This window comes from Cyrtonyx montezumae, unplaced genomic scaffold (genome assembly GCF_038088225.1).
Source record: "Cyrtonyx montezumae isolate F1298 unplaced genomic scaffold, pur_monq_1.0 scaffold_10, whole genome shotgun sequence".
Lineage (NCBI taxonomy): Eukaryota > Metazoa > Chordata > Aves > Galliformes > Odontophoridae > Cyrtonyx > Cyrtonyx montezumae.
The window spans coordinates 1,089,735-1,117,499 of record NW_027071826.1 but is presented as its reverse complement, the minus strand read 5'-3'; the positions used below and the strand labels follow the sequence as shown (position 1 = coordinate 1,117,499).

At 45.8% G+C, this 27,765-nt stretch overlaps 2 protein-coding genes across 3 annotated transcripts; one reads left to right on the top strand and one right to left on the bottom strand.

Annotated features, from left to right (window-relative positions):
* Positions 1-1,116: 1,116 nt before the first annotated feature.
* Positions 1,117-10,926, bottom strand: LOC136060848 (potassium channel subfamily K member 16-like). Of its 2 annotated transcripts, none has more exons than XM_065755646.1 (5): positions 10,732-10,926; positions 8,821-8,941; positions 6,339-6,505; positions 4,696-4,864; positions 1,117-2,047 (listed from the first exon to the last, which is right to left on the bottom strand). In XM_065755646.1, the coding sequence occupies exons 1-5, from the start codon at positions 10,924-10,926 to the stop codon at positions 1,725-1,727; spliced, it is 975 nt and encodes a 324-aa protein (XP_065611718.1). In that variant the 3' UTR covers positions 1,117-1,724. The 2 variants fall into 2 exon arrangements, with proteins under 2 accessions (XP_065611718.1, XP_065611719.1); XM_065755647.1 differs by having other exon boundaries at positions 4,696-4,861.
* A 12,502-nt stretch (positions 10,927-23,428) lies between these two features.
* LOC136055560 (inositol 1,4,5-trisphosphate receptor-interacting protein-like 1) lies at positions 23,429-27,132 on the top strand. The gene is made up of 3 exons (XM_065747363.1): positions 23,429-23,476; positions 23,871-24,233; positions 25,905-27,132. The coding sequence occupies exons 1-3, from the start codon at positions 23,429-23,431 to the stop codon at positions 27,099-27,101; spliced, it is 1,608 nt and encodes a 535-aa protein (XP_065603435.1). The 3' UTR covers positions 27,102-27,132.
* Positions 27,133-27,765: the final 633 nt, after the last annotated feature.

Genomic DNA, 27,765 nt, shown 5'->3' with positions numbered 1-27,765 from the left:
GGAAGGACTGGGAAATGAAGAATGAGCTAATGGTCCCCATGGGAAGGACTGGGAAAGGACAGTAAGAAAGAAATCATGCTTTGAAAAAAACATGAGCCGAGGCTTGTTGAGATAACATGGGGAGGTGATGAGATTTGCCCTGATTTTTGGGCAGTTCTTGTTTCCTGCTGCCTCAGAGAAGATTCCTGAGAAGGATGTTAGATTAGAAGTTAGCCTTGAGGCTAACACTGGGAAATAATTTGTGGGGGGAAAGAAAGTACATATTTGGTTGGGTCTACATGCCGGATCTTGAACCAGCAGGGTTGTTTTGGCAAGAACTGTGGTATTATTTGACTGAAAAAGATACAAGTTCAAGGCTGATTGCATCTTTATGGTCTAGAATTGCTTTACAGCTGTAATTTATTCTCTCTTTTGTACAGGAATAGCTCTGGCAAGAGTTGTTTTTGCTGTAACTAACACCCAGAGGGTTAGCTGAGTACAATTATTCACTGTCTGACAAACTCAGGATCATGAAAAACCTGTGAAGCACCAGCAAAGGGAAGCACTTGATGTCCTGGACCTATGGACTGCCTTAGAAGGGTAGCTGTGGGTGCTGATGTGAGTTTGGCATTTGGGCAGACTTGCAAACTTTGAAGTACACGTTACCCCACCTCTTGCTTTGACAGCACGAGGGCCAACAGCTTCTGGAAAAGAGGCTGCCAGAAGTTCATGGTAGGGTTCTTCTGTACTCTTGACATACACAAAGCACCTGAAGTATAGATCAACCCTTTGAATGCCAGATCTTCAAACAGGGATAGCTTGAATGGCAGCATGTGTAAAACACCACGCTCAGGTTTGTCATCTATTTCTACCCAGTTGAAGGCAAGAAGGCATTGTCTAGATACATGAGCACTTGGAAAGCTACTTTAGCACAGCACAGTAGGATTGCTTTTAAATGTCGTCATAGCATCTGTGGAACACAGGCATAGAAGCAAGGCTCTGATGCAGTGATCCATTCAAACAAGTTTCTGACCTTGTAAAATCCTTGTGGAATAAAATCATTATAACATTTGAATTTGTACATTCATCAGAAAGGCTTTTCAAAGCCACAGAGATAAAAAGTGAACTTCAATTCATCTTAGCATAAATCAGGAAAAGGTAGAACTAATCATTTCTAATGCAGTTCTCCTTTTTCTAACCCTGCTCATCAGTCTCTGAACTGTGCCTAGGTCTTGTCATTCAGATCATGACTGTTTACCCTCTATAATGTCTCAAATAAGGCATCTATTATGTTATATACCCTTATTTCTTCTTCCAAAGGTGCTGGTGCTATGCAGTGACTCAGAAAAATTTGTACGTGACATTTTCTAGAAGAGCCATGTTTTTTTTTTTTTTTACAAGCAGCAAAATCCAAGCACATTAAGAAAGCTCCACCATGCCTCTCCTTTGCAGTTTTGTGGAGGCATCTTGAAAAAGCCTTGCAAAATGAGTGCACTTGTCATGTCTTAGCACAATATGGCTTCAAACTGTAGAGCAAATTTCATAACATTAATACTGTGTAACTAAAAGTCTTGAGTTCTCAAAGGTTGTATTTCAGCAAAAGGTGGGATAAATTTTATTTCCATGGGAATTTAGAGTAATGCACTAGCAAATTTCCAATGAAGAATGAAATCTCCATGTTATAGTATACAGCCAATATTTTTGGCTATCGGAAAACACGTTTTTTTTTTCCATTTTTTGTTTGTTCAGAACATGCTGCTGCTAACTCCATTTTTCTGTGCACATTCTGCTGCTAATGGCTCCATTTTCTGGGCATCTCCTTCAGCATGTGGTATTAGTTCTTCTTCTGGAACAAACTGAACAGGCCAGCACCTTCTCGGTTGGCTTGCTGCATTATCCTCACCCACCATTCCAATTTGATGAAGATCCTTGACAATTATTTTTTCAGTATCTTCCAGAACCGTTGTCAATAAATTAAATAGAAGAGCAATCCAGGCAAGTCCAAAAAGAATCCAGATGGCCACAAGTGTTCGGTAGTAGGAAAAATAAATCCTGCCAGGCTGTTTACCTGCAGGCAGGGGGAGAGAAAGGAGGAGAAAGTTAACAAGTTCAAGTGACCTTGTCTGTGCATAACGGGCAACCCTAATGGACTCATTAATGTATTTTACACAGAATACTTCAAGGTGACCATTGGAATGCTACAATAATATGCAATATATAAAATACTACAGCAATACTAAAGGTCAGAGGAAAACATGCTATAGGTTCAGGCTGAGGCAGTCTCTTGTGGCTTCAAGTTTATGTATGTTAGCACACACAACGGTCTCTCACAAAGATATACTGCAATTGGTGAGGATTAGCATCCAAGCAATGTCACTGTGATTCTGTAAAACGCGACTGTGACCTGTGTAGCAGAAATGCTCAGCCACAGATTGAAGCAGTGATGGAGCACCTGGTGGGAAGGCAGAGCCAACCCCAGGGAGCTCAGGTGTATGCAGTGCACCCAAGTAACAGGACAGGGTGGAGCCAGGACCCACTCCTTCCCAGACCTCATTTAAGGGATCCCTGCCTATCTGAGACCTTCTACAAGTAAGCAGCTCCTTTTCTTCATTTCTGTGTCTGTTGCATTTGGACTCATTCTCATTTGTTGTAGCCAAAGAATTTGCTACCCTACTATTATTGCAATATTTTCCATCCCATTTACTATTACAGACCTGATAGATAATTGTTCTCAATTATAGATGCGCAGAATTGAAAGTGCAATTTCTATTTTACTTCTGAATGGATTCAGGAGCATCTTCCATTTAAGAAGTTGATAACTGATGAGAACTCACTCCTTGCCAAGAACACAAGTTTATGCGTTGGAAACCAGCGGAGTGGAGCTTATTTCATGCAGCCCTTAGCATCACTCAGTCCAACATGCCCACATAGATCACTTTATTTGTTTGCTTGTCAGCAATCCACAGGGAATGTTCAGACAGCATTTGCTCCTACTTCATCTAGTCCTGAGCTATTAGCATGATACAGCCCTGGCATCAGCATGAAAGCTTGGTAATACTACTTAGTGAATGTTGCAAGTCACTGTCAAAGGTGAATCCACAAAGCAGATAAGAGCAATATGCATGAACAGGGTGATCATCACAACCCTGGTGGAGCATCTCACATTCTGAAGGTGCCCAGAAAAAATCAGGATGCTGGCATCTCATTTTGTGTCCTGTAGCGTTTTGCATTAAATAAATCAATTAGTAGGACTTTTGTATTTCAGCATGCAAAGCTTTGGAAACAGGGCAGCATTTTGTCCTCGTGGATAGATAACCAACAGCTGGTTTCATTTCTTTTGCTGGGATCGAGTTGGAATAGAAACTGCTAGACTTCCTGTAGAGCATTTCTTTTCCTGCTGCTCTTATCTGGAAGTTCATGTGGGGTTAGGACTTCAACACTGTTTGCAAAGCAGCTAGTAATATCTAGATAATGTTAACTCAAAGCTGAACTTCAGTAAGGCATAAAGCTGGTTCACAGGCCAAGGGGAGTTTCACTCTAGAAATGTCACCCATATGTATACATGTGAACAGCTGAATCAAGACTGTCGTCTTCCCAGGATTTCTCCTCACACAAAATAGGCTTTATCTCATCCTTGAAGTACAGCAGCTACTAAAGTTAGAATTACTGAAGTTCAAATAAACTCAAGCCTGTTTTTTTCTACTTGGCCAGCACAAAGCCATTTGTCATTGGTAATCAATTCTAAATTAAGAACACTCATTCTGATTGTTTTGTGTGGTATTAAATCATTTTTTGCTTGTGTGGTATTAAAACTTATCCTTTTATTGCCGTTGCTTGACACCAATTGAGATAACTACTGCAGGAAAAAATATTGAAGCTCCAACTAAGTCATCATAATGAAGATGAAATCACAGAGCCAGGAGGCTCATCTAATTTTTTTAACCGTGTTTGTAAAATAACATGATGCAGATGAGGAAAGCACTGTTGAAGCAGTTATTCTGGGGCTGTGACTTGCTCTTGTAATTGCAAAACACACTCAAGTCTTAGCTTCTGAGCTTCCTCCTTGTACCAGTTCTGAGGAAAAATGTGTACTGGAGAGATGCTGGCAGGACAGGTTGTTGGAGAGAAATTTTTGATTCTTCAAGGAATCCAGGTGTTCAGTTGCTTCTCCCATGGATGCTCTTTTAACTCCTGGTTTTCACTGTGGATTTCCTCTAGAAGCTAATTCTGTTAAGAGTATATTTTGACCAGCGGAGTCACAGAAGTGTTTTAAGAAGCACTCCAACAAGAGTGACTACAGTTTCTACTTCTTGGACTTGGGCAAAATCATCTGAAACACAAACACTTATTTCTTTACTGTATACTCTGAAATGTAGGACTTAGGGATATGTGTTTTGTACAGAAGTCACAAACAATTCCCTTTTTGTATATGCAAATTCCAAGGCTTCTTGAATTCTTCCCTCCCCAAAATATCTGGCATCTTTGCACCACAAAATACACCATTTAATTACATTTAGACAGCAATTTGCTTTAATCACCTCGTGCAATCCTAGAGAGACAAGTATTTAACCCAAATCTATTCAACATAAAGACAGGTCAAAGACTAGATGGAAGATTTGTCTGTACAGTACATTGGTGACTTGTGCAGTCAACTCACAGTAATTAAAGTTGCCACCCTGGTGCTTTGCTGCATCTCCTCTCTGAAATCAACCTTACCTACTACATAATCTCCAAAGCCAATGGTGCTGAGGGTGATAAATGCAAAGTAAATTCCTTCACTGTAGGACCAACCCTCTGTTATCTGGAAGAAGAGTGACGGCAAACACAGAAACACTAGGATCCCGGTCACAAGAAAGAACAGAAGAGTCAGAAATTTGATCTTCTTCTGAAAAAGAAACAAATTACAATCATGACTTGACACACTAGCAGGCCATATGTAATGTTTGGTATTCAGAATTGGTGATCATCTAGGAATACCTACTATAATCACTGCACCTTGCCCTGAAGCAGGGAGAAGCTACACATTATAGGTGTTACATACCCATAGTAACCAGGAGAGATGCAGTCTTTTTTTCTGCTTCTATTAGCCTTCAATGACCACGAGTATAGGAGGAATTCCCAAGGGCTATCGTTAAGAATTAGACCATTTCCAGATTTCACCAAACAACTTCACTTTTAGTTAATTAATTTTCAGCTATTCAGGTATTGCGTCTCAAGAACACTCAAATTTGCTTTGGAAAATAGATATTTAAAGAACTAATTTACATCATTTCCAATATCATATTATCTCATAGTCTTGACTGTTGACTTTATTTTCTCATTGCATCAGTGCCTCAAATTAAATCCTACCCAGTGGATAAGTGACTACAAGGAGATGTTTAACAAACTCCTGATGAAGAAGTGTCTATCCAGTAACTTTTGAAGCATCCAGCCACCAAGCAGCTGTGAAGAAACTTTGGCTGGTTAAAATGGATTTTTCAACCAGATGCATAGTTCAAGTTCAGATTGTATGGAAATGGACGGCAACTGTTGGACATTTTCTCACGCCTTCATGTACTGTGCTTGTGCTAGAGATTACACCTAATCTAGCCTATGTTCTACTTAAGTTTGCCAGACACAGGAGGGTATTTAACAGTTTGACTGGGGTTGTCTGTAGTAGTCATACGTAATCCTAATGTGAAGAGAATTACAGGTAGGAGACACAGAAAAGCTATTCTCACTTCATCAGAAACATTGAGAGAATGTGAGAAGCTCCAAATAACCTGGGGCATAACCTCACAAGAGAGACCGTGCCTTTAGGCCCCTAGAAGTGCCTCCTCACCTTTCAGCAACTGGGCTCAAATGGACAACCTGAGCCTGTAAAAGTCAAAGGCTGAAAGGGAGTAAAGGAGTGTATAGTGAATAAGGGAAAGTGAGGTGTTAAAACACTGAGCCACCATCTACTGAAACTCCTACAGCTCAGGTACTTTACAACTCATCTTCTCTGGAGATGAAATGCTTAATCATCTATCTCTGAACAGCCAATAAAAAGAGAGGCAGGTACTTCCCTAGAAATGTTAGCTCCTGAGATAAGTATCAAGAGAAGTGGAACGAAGCACCCTCTCTCTCTCCCTCCATCGATTGCTGAAGTGGGCTTAAACATCCCATTTAGATGAACAGGCAAAACGTATCCCCTTCTCTGAAAGCCTCCATTAGTTGCCTTGTCTCCTTGGCTCTGCAGGTGAAGAATATTTCTTTCCCTCTCCTAGCACAATGCCTAACACAGCAAGAGAACAAGCATAATAGAGGATAATTCCAAGATATATCTTGATAAAAGCCTAGAAACTAGCAAGTCACTGTGCCTAAGTAAAAGCAATTACCTTTCTCATTCCTTTTTCGTACAGGAATTTCCCCAGCTTTTTACACAGCAGTGAGAGGATCTTACCAACACGGTGCAGAAAAACAATATTCAGAGGAATTCCAAAAAGAGCAAAAAAGACACAGAAGATCTGGCCCCCAACAGTTTTAGGACGCAGTGTGCCATAACCTATGAAAAAAAACACCAAAAAGCATGTGTCAGAGGGATATTCCAGAGAGCTGGAGCAATCCATGGTCATAGTCACACACAGCCAAGCCTGGCCTGCCTCTGTTTCCAGAAGATGTGGCCAGCACTTCTCAGCCCACATATGCTCACTTTTCTCTGACAAAACCAGTAAGCAGAAGTGATTCATCCTGGATGCTCTGGAGGATGCAGAGAGTGCTGTTCTCACAACCTAGCCTTAATGGGAATGAAAGCATAATCTAAAGGCCATTATGGAAAACATGCATTTCCTGTGACAAATGGACATGAAGACAAAAACCAGGCTGGGGACCTGGAAGATGTCTAGTCTAGAGTCTCAGGATGTTTCTCATGCTAGAATCACACAATCTGCCTTCTTGTTGATATGCCTGTGTGTTAGTGACCTCCATGGCTGAATGCCAGTAGGTTGGTATGTCCAGATACTGGCTCAAGTCCTGGACACAGTGTGGGGTGCATTGCAATAGCTTGCACTAATTAACCCAGACTTGACTGGTAGTCCATTCATTCACACCAGAGAGATATCTTTCTTAAAATCCTATTGGAAGACGATTTAGATAAGTAATGAAACAACAGCTGCAGAACTCCAAATATGTCCTTTAGTGAACTGGAGACTTCGTTGCTCTTAGACCCCATGAGGTGTATCTTTAAGTGCAAGAGCTCTGTACTTTGTGTATGTCCTTACTTTACCCTTACCATGAGAAAAAAACACTTTCCAGAGCACAGTTCAACTCAAGGCATCCATCACTTAGAAAACTGCATGTTTTCTTTTGGGGAGAAGACAAATAAAACAACAGAGTGATGTATTGGCTGCTAGGACTCAGATGCTTGGGCTGTCTTGTGCTTCCTGTTGCACAAATACTGCATTTTCACAGCAGCAAAGCCAAGATGGGTGAAGATGGGTAAAAGTATCTCAAGAACAGCCCTCTGAAGTAGGGGCACAGAGAAACAAGCAAGTGGTACTTCTCCTGGGACAGCCTTTCTCACTCAGTGGGGAAACAAATTTGATGGGAAGCAACCTTTTTGCTTGGCAGAGAAATGCCACAATGAAAGAACTACAATAATACAGGTAGTGGCAAGGAATGTATTGGCTATTAATAGGTAAATACTGATGTTTCCATGAAATGTTTGTCTTTGATGTAACAGATCAGGAGACTTTCAGAGTACTTAGCTACTCAGTGCTTTTCTATAATAAAATGACCTCTTCAATATTGATGGAGTCTGGACTTATAACTGCAGTGCTGAGTAGCTAAAAAAAAATCAGTAAGATTTGATTTTCATCTCAAGTTCTTCGGTGGTATTTGTACAATGTTATCGACAGGGGAAAGCAACTCTTACTTTTCCTCCCCAGATCTTCCTAGAGACTTTTTCTCTATACTTTATACTAAAGGTTCTTTATACTCTTTATACTAAAGGTTCCAGGAGATCAGTGCAGACTGCTGGAAAACACTTTGATCAACCCTGTGCATCCTCTTTCTTCTACAGCAAGAGGTTTCCATGTGAGTTCATGCAACAGCAACACACCTGCCACAATGCTGGGGCACCACAGGGGCCCAAGACATGTCCTACTTACAGGTCACTGCTGCAGCTGTGCTTAGGGTGCAGTGGGACAGGCCTCAGCTTGTGAAAACACACATTTAATCCTCATTGCATAACAACACGAAGCAGCAGCCATGGATCTTATGCTCAAATTTTGCAGGCCTTTACCTTCTGGGATGCATATTTGAGGGAAAGGAAGAGACAGGCAGGAGCAAGGGTGAAAACAGCTTGAAGAAGTAGAAGTCTTAGAAACTGCCTTGTCATCTTCTCATTTCTTCCTCCTGGCTTATTGCTAATCCAGTACATTCATTAAGAGCTCAACAGTGGTTACTGAAGATGGTGACCAAGCCCCAGCAAAGTTCGTTTATTTCCTACCATTCTTTTCTGCTTTACACCACCCCCAGATTTAAAGCCTGCTTGACTATAGAATAAAGATCAGGTAAATAAAATCTACCCACAACTGGCAGCAGAGCCGAGATTTTAACAGATAGCTTGAAAAGGAAAAACAAGTGAGGGGAAAAAAAATCAAAATGAAAGACTATTGGTATTGAAAAGTAATACACAAAGATTTGGGCATCCGTGTGGTCTCAGGACCATGCCAGTAGCTCCTTCCCATCCAAGCCAATAAAGGACTAGTCTTTCTATCCTTGAAAGTATTATCTGTTAGGTCCTAGTAAGCAGACAGAAGCATCACACACACACACACACACACACACACACACAGATATGGAAATTGAAGAACCTACCTATTGTGGAAACCACCGTGCCTGCAAAAAAGAAGGAATTACTGAAATCCCAGTTGCTGCTTTCAGTCTGTGACTCATTTCCAACAGGATATACTCCATTCTGAATCGCTTCAGTCAAGTTCTGGAAGGGAAGGATTTTTTTTTTTTAAATCAACACAACTGCATTTCTCACTTCTTTGCTGAACAAATACTACAGATTACGACAATTGCTGCTCCTTTCTTGTGAACACCACTCACCTCACCTGTTTTCACTGATGTTCTAACACCATTCACACCTTTGCTGCCAAGGTTAGCTGGCAGTCAGCCAGTGGTTTTGAAAGATTGTCTTTTGCCCTCTGGTTAGGTTGAGTGCTCTTATGGCTTTTAGGAGATATTGTTTGCTTCAGTGTGAAGTTCACCCCTAAAAAACCTTGATTCTTGCATGTTAAATACTTGAGGAAAAAAAAAAAAAAGATCTACAGAAGACATGGAAGAACATAGCAGCCCACTGATTTAACTGATGGGGTGCCTGGTTTTGAGCTCCTTAATTGTTCACCTGTAGGCAGTTACAGCCAGGTACACATGACATACACAAAATGTACTTTTAAGGCTGTAGTCTCCTTAGTGTTCCTTATTTAAATCCAGGTGTGGTTTGCAAAGCATTAATAGTGATGCAACTACAATCAGAATCCAGCCTGACATGTACACCATTCTGCAAAGGGCACGCATGAACCACAGGCATGATATTGACAACGCAGTCATTGAGATGAGGTTCAATGAACATCTGACAGAGAAGGTTTGGGTTGGATTGATAATGTCCTGGGGCAGGGCATTATCTCCCAAGCCCTTACATCCCTTTCGTCTATAACTGTGTATTTTCAGTCTCCTTCCTTCTTTTGTGGATTTCATTCTAAATGATGCTGATTTTTCTAAGGCTTAAAAAAACAAACAAGAATAACAATGAGAAAAACTCCAGTATCCAACTGGCCCTGCTTCAGCATACAGAGGACATTCTGGACATCTGGAATGCAGATTAGTTTCTACAGAAACAGCAGAAACAAAATCTAAGGCAGAGCTCTAGCAAAAACAAGGCATTCGATGGAATAAACTGCACCAGGAAGGTTTTAACTTCCCTCATCATTTTACTAGAGTCCCACAAAGTCAAGGCTAGCATAAATCACTTGGCAATGCTTGCACAAGGATTTCAGTGTCTTGAAAAAGTTATTTTTACTTCCCTCCCACCCATTTCCCCCCTCCAAAAGAAAAATTAAAAAATAAAAATAAAAAATCCATGAAGAAGGGGATGCATACATATTTGAACTCTGGGCTGAGCCGCTGTTTGCATTATTAGAAATAGTGTTTCTCTCCTTATCCTCAAAACTCATTAAACTCATTAAGAGCTCCATCACTTTCCCATACAGACACACTTACTGCAAAGCTATTTGCAATCCCTGTTTTCTTTGTACTGTAGCAGATGCAGCTAGGAAATATTGATGATGGAGAGAGAAATGTAGTCGCTCTCTGTTTCCCATGCTGTGACCAGAAACTCCTTTCTCTTGACTGCACTGCCTGTTTAACTTCTGCAGCATAGAATCAATAGGATCACAGAATGGGTTGAGTTGGAAGGGACCTCAAGGATCAAGTTCCAACCCCCAGCATCTCCTAGAAATAAACCCAAGAACCCAAAGAATCGGGCCATCTTGGAGCAGGGGGTGTTAATAGCTGACACACAATGTTTTATCATGCCACATGAACTTGTATTTGTATACAGATCTGCCTCCTTAAACTGGGGAACGGGCTTGGGGTTGGCAAAAAACAATCCACACAAACAAACCAACAGGAACACAGAGAGAGTAGCAAGGATGAATAGGAAATAACATTTAAGGGGGGGAAATGGGCAGGAGAAAAGACTTCCACAGGGCTGGCACCCACCTTCATAAACTGCTCCATCTCTGCCACTGTGAGGTGAGTGAAATTCTGCAGAAAAGCCTCCTTCATCTGGGCAGCTGCCATTTTCTGCTGCTTTTCGGCTGTCCTCTCCAGCGCCTGGAACACGGCTGCACCCACCAGCAAGTAGACAAAGTACCCACACCCCAGCAAAGCTGTCTGCAGCTTGCCACTGCACATGGCCCCAGCAACGGGCAGGGAGCAAGAGGTGGCAACTGGTAAATCCCACAGCCTCCTGTAGAGCCTCCCCTAGGCAGGAAGAACCCTCCTAACTGGTATTTCCACTGGGATCTGACAGGGAAAGTGCACTGTCACATACACTCATGGGGAGGCTGGGAATTTAAAGAAAAAAAATTGCTATTGCTATTATTGCTAGCGAACAAAATAAAGACAACAACAGCCAAAGAAAAAAACAAATCAAAAAACTTTCCACTTTCTGGGCTGCATGCTGTTTAGGGATTTCCTCTTGTCTGTGAAACTCTGACTTGCTGAGTTCTCAGGAAAAATGAGTCAGGATGTGAGGAGCTGGCAGGTGGCCATCTCCTGCTCATGGAGCAATCACCAGAGGCTCTGGGAACAGGTGAGGACAGTCCGCAAAGGGCTCAAACAAGAGCTTCCTTGGAAAAAAAAAACCACTGTTTTCTCTTCTCTGCCTCCAACTATCTCCTAGAACTGTATCCCAGAGCAAGTCCCAGTGCCCACAGAGACCCTTCTTAGTCTGTGTTCAGGGGCAGCACCAGGCAAATGCAGCTTGACTGCTCTCCTGTAATTCATTAGTCTGCGTGTAGGCCAAGGAAGGATCATACAGACCTGCAAAGAGCAAGCTAGGAGGACCAGGCAATGTGCTTGAGGTCAGGGCTGTCACCTGGAAAAGCCAAGAGGAGCTTAGAATCATAGAAACATTTGAGTTGGAAGGGGCCCTAAAAGGCCATCTGGCCCCAGTCCCTGCAGTGCACAAGGACATCCACAGCTCCATTAGGTCCTCAGAGTCCCATCCAGTCTGACCTTGAGTGTCTCAAGAAACTGAGCATCCCCCAGCTCTCTGAGCAACCTGTGCCAGGGCCGTACCATCCTTATTGTAAAAAATTTACTCCTTATATCCAATCTAATTCTCCCCTCTTTTAGCTTGAAACCATTTCCCCTTGTCCTGTCATAACAGACCCCACTGAAGAGTCTGTCCTTTCTTATAACCCCCTTTCATGAAATTCAGCAAAGATCAGTGCAAAGGCATGCCCCAAGGAAAGTGGAACCCCTTGCAAGGATACAGGACTGACTTAACTGTGGAGCAACTGAGGAAATGGATGTGGGGATCCAGAGAGGCTATGCAATCTCTGTTTCTGGGTTTTCTAAGTCTCAGCTGGATAAAATCCTGACCTGGTCTGATCACAGAGCTGAGGTAGTTTTGAGCAAAATGTTGGACCTGCCAAGTCACTTCTCACCTGAATTATCCTGTGATACTGCAGTGTCAGGATATAATTAATTACAGAAAAGTCATACTGGAAAATGCAGAGGCTTAGAAACTGACTTCACAGAGCTGATGTAAACAAGAAGCAGCAGATGGCATCACTCTGTCAAGTGCAGGTTGTCCTTTCGCACATAAATCTGTTTTGCCTCAGAAGAAAACAGGAAACCTATGAATGAAGGTAAGTAGCTCTGCAACACCTCAAAAATGTAAAGATTTTCAGTAAAGCTGCTGGAAAAGGGTTTGTAGACACCGGATATGTAACGCTTCCTTTCATTTCTTTGAAGCTATAGAGTGTCGAAGGTGTGTTTCTTCCTCAGATCTCATCTCCTTCTCTTCAGATAAGAGCAGCTTTGCCTTTTCAGGTCTCTCAGGATCTCAGCTCTGTGAGATGATAGAAACACCGTTACATATGCAAATGCAGTATTTCCTCGTTTGCAGACTGCAGACATGCAGATAACAGAGAAGGATTCTTTCCTCAGTACGATGGGAAGAAAAACATAAATCTCATGGAAGATGTTGAGTGTTTTGAGCTCGGTCACAGTTCTTAAATCAAGGTGGGTAAGGTGTCAGGGAGCCATGTATTTCTCATGCCGCAGTGCCTCTCAGCATGGAGTCCTCAGTTACTAACACCCTTTGCCTGTGTTTGGTGGCATTGATTCTAACTTGGGTCCTTGGAGTAATTTAATGCAGTTGTTCCTTCCTGGGTCTGGATCATTACCCATGCCCTCATTTCTTTCCAACCCCAGGCCCTTGTATCTGTTGCTTAGGGTCAGTACAAGAGGAGATCCCTCCTGCTCCAAGCAGAGACAAGATTTCCCTTGTCTTGCATGTTTCTGTGGTCTGTCTTCTCAAGTTGGAATTTGGTTTAGTTTCCTCCTCTTGCAAGGAATTAAGACAGGGCTGGCAGTCTGCCTGCGTCACTGCACAATACCATGCATCAATCTCTACCTCTCCGATTGCTGAATATTATGCAGCCTGGTGATTTTCACATGGAATTTGGTCATTTGCTTGAAAAGTTCATCAAGCTGAGTACACTGCACCCATGACATCCCCCTCTGCCTTCAGGCCTTTAGCCCTCCCTGCGTGAACTGCCACATCACGGCCAAACTGATGTGTCACGTTCTGATCACCACACTCCTGGTCACTCTCATTCCCTGGGGCTGCCTTTGTACGTGTTAGGGTGCTGCGCTGCTCCACTTTAGATCATGCTGGCACTGGAGCTGATTGCCTCAGAGAATACAGCACATTTACTATTTGTGCAGGCTGACTGACAGCCCTGGACTGAGCTAAAGTATGGTTAGGCTGAAATGGGCTCCTGGGCCATTGAAGGGTGAGTGGAAGCCTTGGAGGGACTGGCCAGGACTCTAGTAATTAGGAAGGCTGCATGTCTGGTAAGGTAGTTAATATCTTATTTCTGAAACCAGGACAGACCAGTGACGCAGTCATGGGACAAGGGAAAGAGAAGTGATGCAGACTTCTCGCAACTGCATTATTTACAGTCTATTGCAGGGAAATCCATGCAGCAAGATCCGGTGCTAATGGAGGGCAAAGAGCATTTCCTGTCTGGGACATGATGTGCTAGGACAACCCTACTGCAGTCCTGCTCTTGCTCCCTCCTGATCCCGTCATACCAACGATGCATATGGCATTAGTTACCTTGCTGCAATCTCACACATTCAGTGTCCTCAGGCTGATTATGGTCTGAAATGAACTCCAGATTAATGGAAAATGCTATCAGTTGCCATGGAAATACCTTGTCATGTCGTTGCAGATTTACTTCCTATTGTGCTTAGAACTGAAGCTATTAGACGACCCTAATTTTTATATTACCTTACAGTTCTTCTATAAATATGTTACTCACATTTGTGGTCAGTACACTCAGTCTCCTAACATGACTCATTTTGGTTTTTATTCTGTGATCTTATACCAGGTTATTATACGCTTATGCCAAAGCTTTCTTCAGCAGAGCTCTTCAGATTTCCTAGTTTGCTGTTCAGGACTTAAAGCGGAACTCCTGTGGATACCGTCAAGGACTTTCATGAACTGTGGGAATAAAAGAAAGTGTATTTAGAGGGGAAGCTGTGGAACAGGATAAACAGCACGAGAAAGGAAGGCTGAGAACCAAGGACACTTCCAGATGAAAAGGAAAACAAGTTCAAGTAAGCTGTGGGATGGCAGACCCTAATTGGAGGAAGAGCGCATGGTGCAGTGGTGCCCGAACAGGGACTGGCACGTGCACATCGCCGGACAGCGACAGAGCTGTACCTCAAAGCTTCTGCGGATCGCACTGGACGGGATATCTGCGGGAGACAGAGGGAAGAGTAGCACTGTGAGGCAAGTGCCGCAGTAGCAGGAGTGCAGTGGGGATCGCGACCCTACGGGCCCGCGGCTCGTCAAGGATTGCTGGCGTAAAGATAAAGAAAAGATGGAAGTAGAGGCAGCGATCCAACTTTTGTTTAGTTTACTCTCTAAGAGAGGTGTATCTAGCAGCGTTGAGAAGCTGCGGGACTGCGGCACAGCCCGATTGAACCCCCCAATCCACTCTGCTCGTTGAGCCACTGCCTCTCATCACCCCCTCCCCCCCCGCCGCAAGCTGCTGCCCTCCGCCCCGCACACATCGTTTGCCTCTCCCAAAGGATCATTTCGATCCCGGTTCAGTAAATCAGGCAGACAAACCAAACTTTTTCCCTCCTGACAATAATTGGAAGGGGATGGGAGGCAGAAATTTTGTTGCTCCCGCAGTGTACTACAGTGCTTTAGAGCAGTGCAGGCTGGTGTCCTGACTCGATGAAGGGATAGCTCAGAAAATGAAGTGGTACAATTGTGGGGAACCCGGTCATGTACAAAAGGACTGTAAAAAGTCTAGGCAGGCTTGTGCTGCTCCACCTCGACCCTGTCCCCAGTGCAGGAAAGGGCTACACTGGGCGAGAGACTGCCGACCTCAATTCCCTGCTGCTGCAATGCCCTCTGATCTGTCAGGAAACGGGAAGATGAGCGCGAGCCCGCACGCTATGACAACAAATGTGGTCCTGAATCAGCCAGCCCATGCTTGGCCAGCAAACTGAGACCAGTAACCTCTGGCAGTGCAGGAGTGGATGTGGCCACCGCCCAGTCAGTGATGCTGACCAATACCAACATGACTCTTCTCCCAGCAGCTGTCGTGGGCCCCTCGGGAATGGGCGCAGAGCCCTCTTGTTAGGAGGGCTTGTATGTTACAGGTATCATTCAGCGAATTGAAAGATCTTTTCTTAAGGAAGTTGACAACCCTGTTTCGTTTGCACAGCTCAAACAGGGTTTTCATTATGTCTCTTACCGTACTCTCCCTTATTTTATTATGCATATTCGATCACACACTACATTGCCTAGTCCGTTAACTGAGGGCAACCATAAGGCTGACCAAGCCACAGTCACCTTTGCTACCCCTCAAATTATTTCAACAGGCACGGCCCTCCCATCAATTTCTCCATCAGAACAGAGGAACCTTACAAAAACAATTCCAATTGACAGTGGACCAAATCCATAACATTATTCTAACATGCCCAGACTTCCAGACAGTTGCCCCTTTGCCTCAAATAGGGACAAACCTCCGTGGCACAGCACGTCTTCAGGTGGCCAAGAAGGCCAACAGCATCCTGGCCTGTATTAGAAATAGTGTAGCCAGCAGGAGCAGGGAGGTGATCATCCCCCTGTACTCAGCTCTGGTACGGCCGCACCTCGAGTACTGTGTTCAGTTTTGGGCCCCTCACTACAAGAAGGACATTGAGGCCCTGGAGCGTGTTCAGAGAAGGGCAACAAAACTGGGGAGGGGTCTGGAGCACAAGTCTTATGAGGAGCGGCTGAGGGAGCTGGGATTGTTCAGTCTGGAGAAGAGGAGGCTCAGAGGAGACCTTATTGCACTCTACCACTTCCTGAAGGGGGGTTGTGGTGAGGAGGGGGTGGGCCTCTTCTCCCTGATAAATAATGACAGGATGAGAGGGAATGGCCACAAGTTGCGCCGGGGAAGATTTAGATTAGACCTGAGGAAACATTTTTTTTCTGAAAGAGTGGTCAGGCACTGGGATGGCCTGCCTAGGGAGGTGGGTGAGGCACCATCCCTAGCGCTGTTCAAGAAGCGTTTAGATGAGGTGCTAAGGGATTTGATTTAGTAGTTGGGTAGGGATAGTGATAGGAGGATGGTTGGACTAGATGATCTTGTAGGTCCTTTCCAACTTAATGTATCTATGAATCTATGAATCTATTCTGAATATGACCACAGGGCATTGGGAAGGTCCCTTACCACTGATAACTTAGGGTTGTGAATATCCATGTGTTTCCTCAAGCACTAGCCCTGTATGGATTCCAGCATGATACATTCGGCCTTATCTCAAGGCAGAAAATAGCATCCAGCCCTCATAAGAACTGGGATTGTGTGTTTCTTATTGTTTTGTAGATTTTTGTATTGTAAATAACTTATGCATGCCATAGTGAGTGATGAGAAACAGCTGGATTACCCACTGGATGGTACCTCAGTAACAACACTGGTCATGGTATGACAAGAATGGGTGATTTTTCTGTGTTACCGATGTCACCTTAAGAATTAGAATTATTAGGTATTATTTAGGTTGTTGTGTGCTGCTTTTTCTATTTTAGTGGTAGATTAAATATAAAAATGAACAGGATTTGATGTTTCCACTGTCATAATCCATGGAAATAACCTTTTTAGTTTAGTTTTATCCTTTCATCACTGGTTATATCATTAGCCTATCAATTAGCCTTTTCTTAGTTTTTCAAGACAAAACCTGGAAAGGAATCCCAGATAAAGGGATGACCCTGTACTATAGAACGATTCACTCTCTTTCATCCACTAATCAAAATTTTAAAAATATGACTGTGCATCACTCGAGACAACGGCACACACTATCTTACTTTGATTCAACATATGATTTTAATAGAGAATGCTCGAATATTGCCCAACAGATATTTAAGTTCACTGATTCTTTCAATTAGCACCTATATCAGGGACCTAAAGGCCCCTGACAGAAGAATGATTTTGGGAAGGAACAAAGTATTCAGATAATTTTATGGCAACTGATATTTATGACTGTAAGTATTTTTAGAGAGAGCTGACCTTAGTATTTTATTCTGCTTTGCAAGCAGGTATTCCACTTGGGTTCTGCATCACGCACTGGCCATGCAGATGCAGAGTAGAAATGGAAAAAACTCTGCAGGCCCTAAGAAGAGTAAAAGGAGAGAATCTGATGGGTGAGAGAGGAGAAGTGCACATTGAAGCAGGGGATGCCCTGCTGGCACTGCCTATTGCATCCACCACCAGCATGTTCCTTCTGTCTCTCTGTCAACTTGCCATTTCTCAAGGGTCAATATCTAATAATGTGCTTGCTTAGGGAGTTTCTGCTTCTCGCTTGTGCTTATCTAAAATGGATGTGTGTGTGTGTGTGTGTGTGTGTGTGTGTGTGTGTTGACTAAAACTCTATGTTGCTCTGAATATGCAGTTTGCTTGCTTCTGCTCTTGAGACATCTTGTCTCTCAGATCAAACATACCCCAAAACAGCACCGCTTAAGCTTTAGCCACAGTCACCAAGTTAGGATGTTAGCTGGCAAAGGAAAGCAATACCACTAGTGATGCTCTAGTAGGCTTGCCAACTGAGGTTGATTCTATCTGATGGGCAACTTTACAAAGTGTGCCATCACTGATCTCCCATTATTAATCAAAGGTATGACTGTGAGGATTTTAAGGGCACATGTTATGTGAATCTTAGGGAACATTAAAAAATCACTATATCAGAGTATATAAAAATTGAAGATTCTTCCTAATCAGTTACTGAGTCTCACAGAATGGGACCCTCAGGGACTCTTTTTTCAGGTTGCAAGAACTTAAGCTGTAAGTGAAACATGTTTGTTGTTTTGTTAATAAGTCTAATAGTATTTCTTGTCATTATGATACGATTGCCTTGTATCTTTTCTTACATTCAGTGTGTTAACTACTGAAGCCTTGACTAAGTTGTGATAACCTAAATGAACCTTTCAATGCTGTTAAAAAGTGTTACACAAAATGAAGAAAGCTCTAAATCAGGCGGTTGGGATGCTGTGTACAGGGCGAGGAAAAAAAAAAGGGGGGGTGGAATTGTGGAAATAAAAGAAAGTGCATTTAGAGCAGAAGATGTAGAACGGGATAAACAGCACGAGAAAGGAAGGCTGTGAACCAAGGACACTTCCAGATGAAAAGGAAAACAAGTTCAAGTAAGCTGTGGGATGGCAGACCCTAATTGGAGGAAGAGTGCATGGCTTGGAACGACTCATGGAGCTGACCTTCAGCATAGAGTTGGCAGAACTAGTACAATATCACACTCAAAAGTTATCCCCTCTGGGATGTGTTTTGCAGAACTGTTAACTGCCGGGGGCGTTTTTAGAGTTGTTTTTCTCGAGGCTCTCTGCCAATGATTGTGCACTATTTTCTATATGCCCCTGTCTTAAACACTATAAGACTAAGACTGCCCAGGTAAGAAAAGGAGAATGGTTTAACCATACTGGTGTATGTCATGCTTCTGGCCATTTTCTCTGATGACAGATCATGTATGACGTACAGCAAGGCAATACTGACATCTTTCTGAGCAGCCAGGAGACAGAGGCTGCACATATGCCCAGTACAACCTGGACACAGACCTGAGCAGTGGCAGAGGCAAAGTTCTTCAAGCATACGAACCTGTCCACACCACAGGCTGCCAGCTTCCCCAGGAGAATACTGTGGGAGACCATGTCAAAGGCCTTGCTGAAGTCCAGGTAGATAACATCAACAGCCTTTCCCTCATCTACCTGTCTGGTCACCCAGTCATAGAAGGAGATGAGGTTGGACAAGCACGACCTGCCCTTTGTGAACCCGTGCTGGCTGGGTCTGATCAACTGGTTGCCACGCATGTGCTGTGTGATCTCCCTCAAGATCATCTGCTCCATAATTTTCCCTGATACCGAGGTCAGGGTGACAGGCCTGTAGTTCCCCGGGTCTTCCTTATGGCCCTTCTTGTAGATGGGAGTCACATCGGCAAGCCTCCAATCTTGTGGGACCTCTCCAGATAACCAGGAATGCTGATAGATGGCAGAAAGCGGCTTGGCAATCACCTCTGCCAGCTCCCTCAGCACCCTTGGGTGGATCCCATCTGGCCCCATGGACTTGTGGCAGTTCAGATGGAGGAGTACATCTCTGACAGTCTCTGCTTGGATCACAGGGGGTGTATTTTGTGCTCCGTCCTGGACTTCCAGGTCAGGGCAAAAAGTAACTGCTCTCTCTATTAAAGACAGATGTGAAGAAGGCATTGAGAACCTCAGCCTTTTCCTTATCATCTGTGGTTACATTCCCTGCCTCATCAAGTAAGGGAGAGAAATTCTCCTTAGTTCTTCTCTTGCTGTTAATATATTTGTAAAAGGATTTTCTGTTCTCCTTTACTGCAGTAGCCAGTCTTAGTTCGAGCTGGGCTTTTGCATTTCTAACTTCCTGCCTGCAAATCTTGCCAAGTTCTCTGTAGTCACCCCAAGTAGCCTGTCCCATCTTCCAGAGGACATAGACTCTTCTTTTCTCATGGAGTCTCAACAAAAGTTCCCAGTTCATCCACACTGGTCTTTATCCCCACCAGCTTGACTTACTGGACTCAGGGACAGCCTGCTCCTGTGCCTTTAAGATTTCCATCTTGAGGAGCATCCAGGCTTCCTGGACTCCTTTACCTCTCAGGAGCGAGTCCCAAGGGACCCTTGCAACAAGTGTCCTGAACAGGTCAAAGTCTGCCCTCCGGAAGTCCAAGGTAGCAGTTTTGCTAGTCACCCTCTTGATGTCACCCAGAATAGCAAACTCCACCATTTCATGGTCACTGTGGCCAAGACAATCCCCAACTTTCACATCTCCTACTAGTCCTTCCCTGTTAGTGAAGAGCAGGTCTAGCAAGGCATCTCCCCTGGTAGGCTCTTGCACCAGCTGTGTCAGGAAGCAATCCTCCACACATTCTAGAAATCTCATGGACTTCTTGCTCTGCGTAGTATTATATTTCCAGCATATGTCAGGGAAGTTGAAGTCCCCCATGAGAACGAGTGCTGGCCATCATGCAACATCTACGAGTTGCTTGTAGAACACCTCATCTATCTCTTCATCCTGACTAGGTGGTCTATAACAGACCCCCACCATGATGTCACCCCTAAAGACTATCCTTCTGATCCTTATCCATAGACACTGTACTTTATCATTTCCAACCTCAAGCTCTTCAACATCAAAACACTCTTTGATATAGAGAGCTATGCCACCACCCTTTCTTCCCTGCCTATCCCTTCTGAAGAGCTTGTAACCATCAATCCCAGTATTCCAGTCATGGGAGTGGTCCCACCATGTTTCTGTAATAGCCACAAGGTCATAGTTAGCCTGCCTCACAATGGCTTCAAGCTCCTCTTGTTTGTTGCCCATGCTGCGTGCATTGGTGTAGATGCACTTCAGCTGAGATATCTTCCTCAACCCTTGCTCCAGCACAGCTCCCTTAGGCTCTTTACTGGCGAGCCCTGTTTTATCCCCTTCCCCCGTCACAGCTAGTTTAAAGCTCTCTCAATGAGTCCAGCTAGCTCCTGTGCTAGGATTCATTTCCCCCTTTGAGACAGGGGCATCCCATCAACAGATAACAGGCCAGGAGCCGAGTAAACTGCCCCATGGTCAAAAAACCCAAAGTGTCTATCTCTACACCAGCCTCTCAGCCAATGATTCATCACCTGTGTCTTCCTAGCCCATTCTGTGTCCTTCACCGCCCCAGAAGGTATGGAAGCAAACACTACTTGTGCTCCCACCCCTTGAACTAATCGCCCTAAACCCATGAAATCTCTTTATAGTTCGCAGGCTTCTCTATGTTATTTCATTGCTGTCTGCCTAAACTATGAGTAACAGTCAGTCGGATGTATCAAATCCGGGAGTCTTCTAGCAATGTCCCTGACCCGGGCCCCAGGGAGACAGCACACTTCCCTGCGGTTTGGGTCTGGTCTGCAAATGGGGCGCTCAGTTCCCTTGAGAAGGGAGCCACCCACTACGATCACCTTCCTTTCTTTCTTAGTAGTAGCAGTCTCAATGCACGGAGTTGACTGCCTTGCCTCCTGGGGGAATCTTCCTGCACCTCCCCCCTTATCTCCTCTTCAATGTCCAACACTGTTGCTTAGGGGGACCTGGGGACACGAGGTTGGCAGAGGGGGAGATTGCCCACGGTACCGAGCTGGGACTCTCTGCCAGCCCTCCCCATCCCTCAGATAACCCCCCTCTGTCCCATGGGGACAGGTCACGGAGTCCACCACCAATTGCGGGGGATCTCCCCGGCGCCTTTCTCTCTGGCACTTGAGGGAGCTGCTCCACCAGTCAGTCTCCCACTCGTAGTCCCTGATGGCCCTCTGTCTCTCAACCTCCTCTTCCAGTTCTGTCACCATGCACATCTCACACAGGGGAACTGCTTGCCATCCTCCTACAGAAGCGGCAGGCTCTGGCACTCCCTGCAACCAGAGACCTGTGTAGCCATGCTTCTAGGCAGACCTTCTGTCTGGGTCGCCACAGCCTTTTTAAGTCAAGCCCTCTGTCTAGTAGAGACCATGGCACACAAAATAAAAGAATAAAAATAAATAAATAAATAAATAAAAATACTTTAAAATAATAATGTATATATATGTAAAAGATAATAATAAAAAATAAATATATATTAAAAAAAAACAAAAAACCTGACACAGAGACCGACAATAAATAGCATGAACCCTGCCACACGAGCTCCCACACCTACAGCAGCACAGTAAGGCGGGGTGGTACTCACGTGTAGATCACTCCTCCCTATGCGTGGTGGGCAGCCTCCCTGAGGCCTTCTCAGAGCTGAGGGTGTGGGCAAGGGCACCATTGCCCTGGTAATGCCTACGCCACGTCAGCCTCTCACGAGACAGCTGCCGGGAGTTGAAGGGACTAGCTGCTCTCACTCGGTTCCCCTGAGGCAGGAACCTCCCAAAAAAAACCCCTGTAGCTCAAAATCTGCCACTGTAGCTCCAGATGTGCCAATTCCAAAGCAGTTGATCTCGAGGACAATATCTACCTCAGATACGGAGTTACAGCTCACTGCGGTGTGCCTGCGCCAGTCAAACACAATGCCACGAGAGTCAGAATCCTCAAATGAAGAAAATGCCTGTGGATGCAACCCTGCCCTGTGACAGGCCCTGTGGCTGATCCCGAGCTGCACCAGCTCCTGCCGGCCCTGCAAGGGAGCACTGCACCTCCGGCCTGGCCTCTGGGCCTTCCTGCATCGGGGCACACAGCACTCTCAGCCGCCCCTAGGCCGCTGGCTGGGGCCTACAGGGCCCTTGGGATCCCTGGGGGAGCAGCCATTGGCTTCTGAGAGTTACATCGCTGTCCCACCAACAGCCGTTGGCTGCTGTCAGCTACACTGCTGTCCAGCCGACAGCCGTTGTGGTCCATCAGAGCCAGAGAATCAGGGATTAGGAGAATCACAGATTCACAGACATGGCAACGGTGCCCCAGGGGCAGCTGTAGGCCCCGCGGCCGCGGTGCCAGCTCCCCGTCGGCTTCCTCCTGAGGTTGCTGCAGCTGTGCAAATGGAATCCCCTTCTCTCACCTGTCGAGATGCCAGTGGGAGACATGCTGTGCTTCCTGCAGTGCTCTGAGGACGAGCTCCATCCAGGTGCTGGATGCCTTCAGAGCTGTCCGCGTGGAGGCAGTTTGGGTACCGCAAAGGTTAGGGAGCATCTTCCTGAGCAGCCAGGAGGCAGAGGCCGACGTTACAGTCAGCACAAGGAGGCCGCAGAGCCCTTCAGGCACGTGATGCTTGACATGACGGTTTGTATGTAAAATAGCTGCAGCTGTGCACCCGTATCCTGGTGGCCACTGGCATTTCTACGTATGCCGCGACAGCCCAGCCTCCAGGCTTGCCTGGGCCACATGGAGTGAAGAGGAGTTGTCTTGGGCCGCACAGAAAGTGTAGATCAGGAACAAAACTTGGCTTTTATGAATATATTATTTATTAAAAGGTAATAAGCAACAACAAAGACTGTAAAACCAGCGGTACACGTGACCTCGTCTTGCGGGAGATAAAGCATCAGCTTCCGGCTCCACGGCAGTGGCCGCAGTTCTCAGAGAGTTCCCAGGGGGTTCAGCAGACATTGTCCAGAAAGTTTGCTCGCTCCCTGGCAGCTCAGTGCAGCCACGTGCCACTGAACATGGACGCTGCTGGTGCCCCAGAGGACAGCCGAGAGGAACTGATCTGGGTGGGGCCAAAGGGTGGGGCTGGGGCACCTGTGACATCACAGAGGACGCGTCACAATGCGGGGCTTCTATTGGGGCCATCAGCAGGAAGCACTGCTCAACTTTGGCCTGGGCAATCGGGGAGTGCAGCAGCAGGGGGAAGGCTGGGCTGAGCCATGCGCAAGCACCAGCCCGCGAGGGCTTTTCGGAGCCCGCACTGATGGCCTAGTCCTCAGGGGACCCTGTGAGTGGCTCTCTGGGCAGCCAGCGGCAGCGCTGGCCTCAGCCCCTGCTGCCTCCCAGCTCCCTCGCCCCGCTCCTACCTGCCCCAGGGGCTGTGGCTCCTGGCCCAGCCCTCCCAGCCACGAGCAAACTCCCACCCAGCCCCACTGACCTCCACTCTCTCTTTTCTTCCAGATCATGTCTTTGGCATGTGATCTTGTCTTGTTCATGCAAGCACTGCCATGTGTTAGTGACGAGTTGAATGAGGAGACGCTCAAGCGCATGCAGCAGCGTGCAGAGTTTCTGCGAGAGAAGATGACAGAGCTGCTGCAGGAGGTGGAGCAGAGAGAACGGTACCACAGCTGGATGGACATGCAAGCCCTGCTCTTTGCTGTGTTGCCTTTCTGGAAGATCGTGACTGTTCTTTGTGTTTTTGGACTTCTGTTTTGGTTCATATGGAATATTGAAAGAAAGTTCTGGGCAGATCAAGACAACAGTGAGGAGGAGTGCTCCTGCAGTGACGAGGAGCAAGAGCAGGAGCTGGAGCAAGAGCAAGATGTGGAGGAGGATGTCTTGAAAGAGCAAACGATGAAGGAGGAGGAGGAGGTCTCGAAAGAGCAGGAGATGAACAAGGAGCAGGAGGTCTTGAAAGAGCAAAAGATGAAGGAGGAACAGGAGGTCTTGAAAAAGGAGATGAAGGAGGAGGAGGAAATCTCGAAAGAGCAGAAGATGAAGAAGGAGGAGGAGGTCTCGAAAGAGCAGGAGATGACGGAGGAGGAGGTCTCGAAAGAGCAGGAGATGAAGAAGGAGGAGGAGGTCTCGAAAGAGCAGAAGATGAAGAAGGAGGAGGAGGTCTCGAAAGAGCAGGAGATGAAGGAGGAGGAGGAGGTCTCGAAAGAGCAGGAGATGAAGAAGGAGGAGGAGGTCTCGAAAGAGCAGGAGATGAAGAAGGAGGAGGAGGTCTCGAAAGAGCAGGAGATGAAGGAGGAGGAGGAAATCTCAAAAGAGCAGGAGATGAACGAGGAGCAGGAGGTCCCGAAAGAGCAGGAGATGAAGGAGGAGCAGGAGGTCTCGAAAAAGCAGGAGATGAAGGAGGAGGTCTCAAGAGAGCAGGAGATGAAGAAGGAGGAGGAGGTCTCGAAAGAGCAAACGATGAAGGAGGAGCAGGAGGTCTCGAAAGAGCAGGAGATGAAGGAGGAGGAGGAGGTCTCGAAAAAGCAGGAGATGAAGGAGGAGGAGGAGGTCTCGAAAGAGCAGGAGATGAAGAAGGAGGAGGAGGTCTCGAAAGAGCAAACGATGAAGGAGGAGGAGGAAATCTCGAAAGAGCAGGAGATGAAGGAGGAGCAGGAGGTCTTGAAAGAGCAAACGATGAAGGAGGAGGAGGAGGTCTCGAAAGAGCAGAAGATGAAGAAGGAGGAGGAGGTCTCGAAAGAGCAGGAAATGAACGAGGAGAAGGAGGTCTCGAAAGAGCAGGAGATGAAGGAGGAGGAGGAAATCTCGAAAGAGCAGGAGATGAACGAGGAGGAGGAGGTCTCGAAAGAGCAGGAGATGAAGGAGGAGGAGGAAATCTCGAAAGAGCAGGAGATGAACAAGGAGGAGGAGGTCTCGAAAGAGCAGGAGATGAAGGAGGAGGAGGAAATCTCGAAAGAGCAGGAGATGAACGAGGAGCAGGAGGTCTTGAAAGAGCAGGAGATGAAGGAGGAGGAGGTCTCAAAAGAGCAGGAGATGAAGGAGGAGGAGGAAATCTCGAAAGAGCAGGAGATGAACAAGGAGCAGGAGGTCTTGAAAGAGCAAAAGATGAAGGAGGAACAGGAGGTCTTGAAAAAGGAGATGAAGGAGGAGGAGGTTTCGAAAGAGCAGGAGATGAAGGAGGATGAGGAAATCTCAAAAGAGCAGGAGATGAAGGAGGAGGAGGAAATCTCGAAAGAGCAGGAGATGAACGAGGAGCAGGAGGTCTTGAAAGAGCAAAAGATGGAGGAGGAGGAGGAGGTCTCCAAAAAGCAGGAGATGGAGGAGGACAAGGTCTCAAAAGAGCAGGAGATGAAGGAGGAGGAGGAGAAGCTGGAAGAGGAGGAGAAGCTGGAAGAGGAGGAGAAGCTGGAAGAGGAGGAGAAGCTGGAAGAGGAGGAGAAGGAGGATGAGCAGCAGCAGGAGCAAGCGGAGGCGGAGGATGTGTTGAAGGAGCAGGAGGAGGAGGAGGAGAAGAAACAGGAGAAGGAGGATAAGGAGGAGGAGGAGAAACAGAAAGAGGATGAGAAGACTGAGGAGGATCAGCAGGAGCAGGAGAAGGATGAGGACAAACAGCAGGAGGATATTTTTTCCGGTGTGGATATGGTCCTGTCGATCCAGAGCCGTCAAGAAAACTGTGAAGAGATCCTCTTGCTGTTTAATGACCTCATTAGTATAATAGAGTATTTTGTAGCAGATACTTTCTTTCCAGTGCCAGCACCCCCCATTGAGATAGACAGCGCTAATGAAGGCCGGCGTCTCCTTGAGGAGGAAATTTTCCTTTGCCTTCTTGTGTCCCTGAATGCTCCGCGTGGGCACATTTTCCACCTGGAACTGCACACCGCTCAAGAGATGCCAGGGAAGAAGTCCCAAATCCGTGTAGAGCTGAAATGCACGTGTGGGTTTGAGCGGAATTTGAAAATGCTGTGCTTCATCCATACCTCTAAGAACAGGCTGAAAAATCAGCAACCCAGCCTGCTAGAGAGCCTCTGCACCGGCTTCTACCTAGATGTGGAGAAGACTGCCTACTGGTTCACAGTGATGATCAAAACTGCCTGGAACTGCTTGCCTCAGTCCGCAATATGCAGATTGAAGGTGATGCAGTCCAGGCGCTCCTGCAAGCTTCAACTGATAGATATCTCTGGAATAACCTCCATAATTGAGATCAAGTTTGGCGTACAGCAAGGCAATACTGACATCTTTCTGAGCAGCGAGGAGACAGAGGCTGCTTATATGCCCAGCACAACCTGGCCACAGACCTGCGCAGTGGCAGAGGCAAAGTTCTTCAAGCATATAGCCGCCCGTGCTGAGGAGGACAATTTCTACCTCAGATATATGCAATTGTGTGCCTATATCCTGCGGGGCTACAACTTTTCCATCTATGAGCTGAAGACAGTGCTCATGCACCTCCTGACTAAGATCCCTATAGAAAGCTGGAGTTGGAAATACTTTGTGCTGCGGATGGACGACATCTTGCGCTACCTGCACTGCTGCTTGGAGGAGAAACGTCTGGACCACTTCTTCATAGGAAATGAGGAGATGCCTGCAGAGATTATCTTGCCACGGGAATTCCGAGTGTCCCGACCGCCCAACCTGTTCCAGCACCTGGCAGAGGATACAGACAAACACGAGCAGGCGCTGTATGAGATGGAGATGCTGCAAAATCGGTTCACAACTCTTCTGACAACGGGGAAATGACAGACTTCCACTTGTCCCATAGCTGAGCATGGTGGACATGGATAAGTTGCTGCTCAGTATTGTCATAAACGCTCAAAGTCCAATCTGAGTTTTAGAATATTTTGTTATAATCAAAAGGTGAAAAGTAATAAGCAAGCAGCGCTGGGTGTGCCGGGGAGTCTCTCTCCACCAACGACACACCGCAAAGAAAGAAAGAATACCTATTTAAAAGTATAGTTCATACATATTCATCACATTCCAAACTCTGATTTATAAAGAGGATTACACTTAAGGGTTGATTTTGATGTAAATCTTCAAACCTTGAAGGGGAAGAGCCCCTCACTGGTATTTTGTTAGGAGGGGTAGCGATAAGCTTAACACAGCTGGCCCAACACATAAATCAGTAAGGGAGGAGCACCCTTGGCACCATGTGGTCCTTTTCCAAGGATTAGCTTCTCCAAGCTAAGTACCCCAAAAAGGGCCACTGGCCCCATCTTTCGGTGCATTCCAGGCTAATCTTCCAAGGTCTGTGTTAGTTTCACCCCTTGGTGTGAGGAATACGCTTTTTGTTACACGAGACTGGTGTTTGAAATGCAGATAAAGTTCTATCCTTCCATGTCTCACAAGGACATTTTACTCCTTTAAGTAACTTTGTATACCAATTGGAATTAATGCCAGTCCGAAG